Source organism: Limulus polyphemus, unplaced genomic scaffold (genome assembly GCF_000517525.1).
Source record: "Limulus polyphemus unplaced genomic scaffold, Limulus_polyphemus-2.1.2 Scaffold2115, whole genome shotgun sequence".
NCBI lineage: Eukaryota > Metazoa > Arthropoda > Merostomata > Xiphosura > Limulidae > Limulus > Limulus polyphemus.
Genome location: NW_013667725.1, coordinates 465 through 7207, shown reverse-complemented (window position 1 = coordinate 7207; position 6743 = coordinate 465). Strand labels below are relative to the sequence as shown.

Genomic DNA, 6743 nt, shown 5'->3' with positions numbered 1-6743 from the left:
TTTATAATGCTCCCTAAATAATAAAAAAATAAATTAGAGTGAAAGCAATGAAGATTTTGTAGGTTTTGAGCTCTTCGATGTCTAGCACGATATATACTAATTTTAAAGTACAAATTGAATTTTTGTTCAATAAAAATATTTCAAATGCGACTGTAGCTTTTTTTCCCCAAAACTTTGTCTTCAAAATAAGGGTGCGTCTTATATTCCGAAAAATATGGTAATTACATCAACAGCATGGACTACTAGACAAGCAGTAAGATCTTATTTGCTGATAGTACTCTGCTTGGTAAGCTCAATTCTCTGGAAAATGTTCTTTAATGCACAAGGACTTTGATAGTTTTGTTGAGTGAGTTAATCTGTATAAAATGAGTTTCAACATTCATAAAGGTAAAGTTATGCATTTAAGATAAGGAAATTTGGAATAATCTTAGATTTTGTACGGGAGAGATATTAATACTATGGAGAGTGAGAAAGATTTGTGTATGATGACTTATAAAAAAAAAAAGTGATGAAAAGAGCAAACAGGATTTTGAGATTTATTCACAAATATTCTAAGCTAAATAGTAGGAATGTTATCAACACATTGTAAAAAATTTTGATCAGACTACAATTGAAGTATTTTGTTGTTTTGGTCCCTTTTTCAAATGAAAAAAAAATTGATTTGCTTGAAAATGTTCGAAGATGTGCTACTAAAATATTCTTGGCTTGAAGCATTTAAGATATAAAGAGAGACTAGAATACTTGAAAATATTTTCTCTGAAGCATGTAAAATTAGAGGTGACTAGATTTAGGTGTTTCAAATTGTTAAGAGCATGGATAAACTGCCCTTTGGAGGTTTGTTCAAATGGTGGGTTGAAAAGGTTGCTAAAAACCATCCTGAATATCCGAGGAAATAGATATAAGCTATGGAAGTCTAGCTCCATGATGGTTATTAGTAAACATCTCTTATCTGCTAGAGTTACAAACTTGTGAAATGACTTGCAATATGATGTAATGTATACTGGTAGACTGAATTCCTTTTTTAAGTTTTTGTTTGATAACTTATAGGGGTTATACTTAGGTTCAGTTGGTTTCTTTGTTGAGAACCTCAATGGACTGAACAACCTCCTGTCTCCTAACCTTGTCTTGTGCTCTTAAATACTCAACCAACTCTGATATGAATTACACAGAAAATGTGTTTACTTTCCAAGGATCTAGCTTCCCATTTTCTTTCTCTAATTCTGTTTTCATCCTCTGTTGGTTTTCAGGTGTAAATTCACCTTCTGCAAGACGTTCCTGCCAATCCTGACATGCTCTAGCAAAAAATTCATTGCTAAAAGTTGAAGTACAAAGCCTTGTGGAGTAGTCTGAATCAATTACCAAGTCCACAGAAGGAAGTAGCTGAGTCAGATGATACTGGTAAAGTGGGGGTAAGCTTCCAAATGTATTGTTGTTAATTAATGCTTTCAAGTTCATATTCACTAGTATGGAGTCCGGTGTCTCCATATCTATACATCTTTTCTTTGTTTGAGCAATTTGGGAAGCTGGAAGGAAACACGAAAAACTTTATAAAGCTCAAAAATATAATGATAAATGTTAAATAGCCATTGATTACTTCATCCATTAGCTTAAAAGTATAAAGAATACTTATTTGCCACATTTACTCAGAATCATTCGTAGCTACACATTTTCCATTACCATTTCTGTGGCTTATGCCATCCACTGATAATAAAAATATATATTATAAGCAAAAACAAAACTTACACCTGTTGTACTTGTTACAGCCACAGTTTGATGCTGGCAATTTTATTACTAATACCAAAATAACTTTGATCAAACTCAAAAATATATATATTGCTTCCCAAATTATATAAGTCAAATTATTCTTATGTTAGTGTTTATTTTAAAATAAATAATAGTAATCTTGTGAAGACTTGACATATTAGTATACAAAATGATAGGCATGAAAATTACATAAGATGAGAAAACAGAATTCATGTGTTTACTACTGGTTTAACCCATTGACTACTGATTCACTGTATAGGTCATATGGTCTGCCTTCAGCAGTTGAGCGCAAGTGTACCATATATGGTGTACAGCTTGCAATAATTCTGCGTGTGTTTAGAGCATTTGCAGTAAATGGATTAATACAATAACTTACCTTCTTCCAACAAGACACTAGTATCAATTTACTTTTATATTTCTGGTATGCACACCTAGCCACATCTCATGATACTAAATAATGTTTGAGCATTAGACTACTAAGTGATCAATCAAGAATGTTTTTAACTTTATTTTCAACTTTTATATCAAGTGACTACATATACAACAATAAATTCTATACCACAACCCCAAGAGATATAATCATTACACATAGTTTTTAAAGGAGAAAACAAACATATTTTAACCTACCATCCTAAATTTTAAGTCATTTTTTCTCTTTTACTAATAATTATCCAATGAATATGATTTTGTTTTTTTTAAATATTAGATAAAAAGGTTCCTTTAAGTTAAATATTTATTCCACATCAGCATTTTCTAAACAATGTAATAAAAGGAGGACAAACAAAACACAATCAAATTTATAAACCTAATACATGAATAGTTTAAATAACTAAAACTGTAATAGCAGTTACTTTCAATTTATATCTTATTATGGCCATTAAGTTGAGAGTATAAAGCATGACTGGCTAAGTGCAACACTATGTACATTGTAAAATTAATAACATTTTTAATAATCAGGAATTATTAAAATAAACAATTGAAAGACAGAGCATTACAAGTTTTGTAATACTACAAATAAGAAACATCACTAATTAATTCCAATTACGTAAAATAACAGCACTGAAGTAAGTTCATTTCCTACTTCCTAGTTGCTTTTTATATTGTACACTTCTCAAGAGCACTTCAAGCTGCCCACGAATTTTTAAATATATCAATACATGTGTTTGTAAATGTAAACCTACATAATAGAACAACATTCTATACAATTTCCATAAATTGTTAAGTTTAATTTAGCAAACTTATCTATTTAAACTGAATAATACCATAAACTCTTAAGATTTTTGATTTTCATTAAATTTAAAACTTCTAAGTAAAATCTCATCAAAGCTTACCTGTATTCATCTTCTTTTCAAAGGTTTTCTTAGCTACTGAGTAAAAATATTAGCTTTGAATTAATTTACATGTCTTTAGAGTATTCATTTATATTAAAAATTAATAGCATGTCTTGTTACATAATACACAAATAAATTTATAAAAATTTCTATGGAACAAACAGCAGTACTGTATTCAACATGCATCTTTTCTCATGCAGTACAGCATTAAATAGAAGTTTCAAAGCCAAAAATGCATATACACCAGAAAAATTGGAATTCATATATTGTATAAAAAATTTCAACTGAATGGCCGAAGTATCCATCTGATTGCACTAAGAATGGAATAGCTAAGAAATGACTAAATCCTAGCTAATTCTCAGAACTTCCCATAAAATATTTGTTGAGCTTGTAAAAAACAACTCTTATGTCATAATAACATAAAGTAAATAATCTATACATTTTCAAACTTCTTGTTAAACTTAAACACAATAAATAAACAAAGAATCACACTTAAACTCTTTTATTTACATCCTAAAAATCATAGCAGCCAATTTACGAATAGCAGAATAAACAATGTTAATAATACTACTGACAGCCGCAGACCTAAAATTAGTTGAACAGTTACAGATGTCAACAAAAGTTCATAACTATATCATATATATTCTCCTTAAATAAAACAAATTGCAAAAAACAACAAAAAACAGATGGCTGAAAGGGTAAACATTAAATATATACATTCACATATATGGCTTACACTGTACACAATATTGAATATATCAAACATGGCAATGATAATAATTACAAGGTTTCTAGTTTAAAATTTAATTAAGCTGTCTATTAGATCTTTCTCAAAATATTATATTATATATAGCAAATATACCCTTCATTCACTATTTGAGAAGTTAGCTGATCTTCAATAGAAGTAAATTAGCATCTGAAAGTTAAATTACCATCTTTGTAAAACAATGGTCAAAGAGCCTTTGAAAATACTCTATTTTATCACATTTGTATCTTTAGCTTTGGTAATCTGTAATGGTATTATAAAAGTTTTTTTTTAATTACTTTACATACGAATATACTTAGGAGTTGCAAGAAACTTTACCATGTATAGTGACCAAAACTAATGAAAACAAATTTAAACAGCATTAATAATAACACTTCTATTTTCATAAAATAAAAAGCAATTAATTTATATATGTTTTCAAAACAAAAAAACTACTACAACAGATGTTAAAGCTAATGAAAAACTGAGTGAAATTGGAAATCGAGGAAGCACAGCATCACATGCCTTAGCAAGTTTCTGAAGCTGGACTGGCAGAAGGGGAGATGCATATGCCTCCTTCAAGTGATGTCTTCATCGAATAACTTTTTTTATGCTTTATCCTGCTATCTAGTGCATTTAAGAACACGAGGAGTACATAATTCAATTTTCATAGTTCACCATTCATCTTTAGTGTATTCCAAAAAATTGTCCCACAAAATGTTTGTGGTATATGAAATTGCAACTACAATCATAATCATGAAACACAGAAGATATGATAATACAGCTGAATAATTGAATCACAACAATAAAGAATTCATAAGAAATTTATTAACAGTTCAATGTTTATTCTCCACTCCAATAATAATAAAAAATAACTCTTAAGATGCACCTGCAATCTACCTAAGAGTCATTTTGACAAAAGTGGATCTCAAAATATTATTTGAGTTGAATAGAATCACACAAGGGAATTTTGTAGTGAAAACTGTGGATAAAATGCCAAGTTTTAGTTCTAATTTTAAAATCAGTAAGATAAGACTCTCACTACAAAAGATGAATACTACATCAGTGAATGAGTCTTGGTATGTCTGTTACAATTAGCTCTACACCAGGGCCATAGGAAGTGGTAAGACAAGTCAGGTCATGGCCTGACCACTTTTTCATGGCATGTATAGCTACAATTTGCATATTAAAACTTGCTTCTTTTAATTCAATACATTATTTGTATACAGTATTTGTAGTTTAAATAGCTCAAGATTCAATCTCATAGTATTAAATTTTAAAACATTTTCTGGAAATCATGCCTCCAGACACCCCTAGAAATGGCAATGACCTGATCACTCCAAAATTGCTTCCTACAGCAATGTACACTAAATATATCACTATAAGTATAATCACTGCAATATCAACATTTAACGTTAAATTTTCATAAAATTATACTTGCAAGAGATAAAATAAAACTCTGAAAGATATACTTTGCTATGCCATTTTAATTTTTATGAATATACTAACTTACCAAACAATCTTAAAACAATATGAAGTCTTAAGATTGGTATATATTTTTAAAATCTTTGCTTTGGACATAAGTTCAGACTTTAATATTTTAGCCAGAAGCCTTTTAAGTTTTAAACTTGTATTATGAAAAATTCTTGATTTCTTCGCTTCTAGTTCTACTTCTAAGTTCTACTCCAGTTCTACTAAACTGTCTAACGTCCAACATAGCAATGTTCATGTTTTCACTTTGTTTCAAAATTTAATACCCGTTTAAAAGAAAAACTTATAGCGATTTTTGTTGGTTGCATAACTTCAAAGACAATACATGTCATTTTGAACACAAAAATTTACACGTTTCTTTTTACAAAAACAGAACAAAGCGCCATTAGAATGATTGAAAATGATACGCTGCTAAATCGAAATTTTAACAGCGCTAGGTGGTGTCGGATATGTCAAATAAATATTTAGGCATAAAATAAAAATTTTCATCAAACTCAACATGTTTTATACCATTACTCTCAAATTTTCCGCTAAGAAAAATTTAAAGCTCGTTTACCTACATCAAAACGTAAAGTGTGAGATAGCGAATTCTATTTTTAGTTTGTTATGGTTTTATTTACCATTCATTTATTATTCCTTCTATCGTTTAGTTCAACTATGAATTCTTAGTTCTATTAAAGCGTTAACTCACCTGCTGTTAAAACATGTTGAATTTGTATGTTTATTTGTATTATGAAACTGACTCAACCTTTCCCTAGCGGTGACGTACAGATATTAATGTTGTGAGAGTATTTAAATTAGCTAGTCACGTAAGATCTAACCTCGTGCTCTTACTTCTAAATAAAAACTCTGCCTTGAGATAAAATGAGTTAGTTTACGAGATGTAGTTAAAACGAGTTATTTTTAATTGTTATTCCATATTGCTATTGATATTAAAGTGTTTATTTTTGGAATATTATTTTTTCGGAATTAAATTAGTTTTTTTCTACTAGTTCTTTTTCCTAATATATATTGTAAGTGCTAAAATTTGTATTTCAACTGTTTTAAATTTTTGTTTTGGATTTCTGTGGTTGTTAAAGTTTATTTTTGTTGTTGTTGTTGTTATTCGACCTTAATGACCGTGACTGTAGCGGAGTTTTGTTTTAGTCCTTACAATGGTACTTGAAATTAATTGTATTACCTAATTTAAAACTACTAAAGGGGCAACTTGTGATTATTGTAATTTAGCAAGTTTTCGCTTCCAAGTTCCAACTGAAAATCACGGCTTGGTTCGATTGTTTGTTTATTTTTAGTTAGCCATAAAGCTATACATTGGGCTATTTGTGATGTGCCCACCACTGGTATCGAAACCTGATTTTTAGCGTCATAAGTCATTAGACTTGCTACTATGGAGCGGGCATTAAATTTATGAG

At 29.4% G+C, this 6743-nt stretch overlaps 1 protein-coding gene across 1 annotated transcript in view; it reads right to left on the bottom strand.

The window, feature by feature from the left end:
- Positions 1-6041, bottom strand: part of LOC106465991 (polycomb protein Asx-like) — an 18934-nt gene extending 12893 nt beyond the window's left edge. Inside the window, exons 1-3 of the mRNA XM_022393958.1 lie at positions 6023-6041; positions 3096-3128; positions 1183-1523 (exon numbers count right to left, since the gene is read on the bottom strand). Coding sequence (XP_022249666.1) covers positions 1183-1523; positions 3096-3105 — 351 coding nt within the window. The 5' untranslated portion in view covers positions 3106-3128; positions 6023-6041. The remainder of the gene's footprint in view (positions 1-1182; positions 1524-3095; positions 3129-6022) is intronic.
- Between the last annotated feature and the right edge of the window lie 702 nt (positions 6042-6743).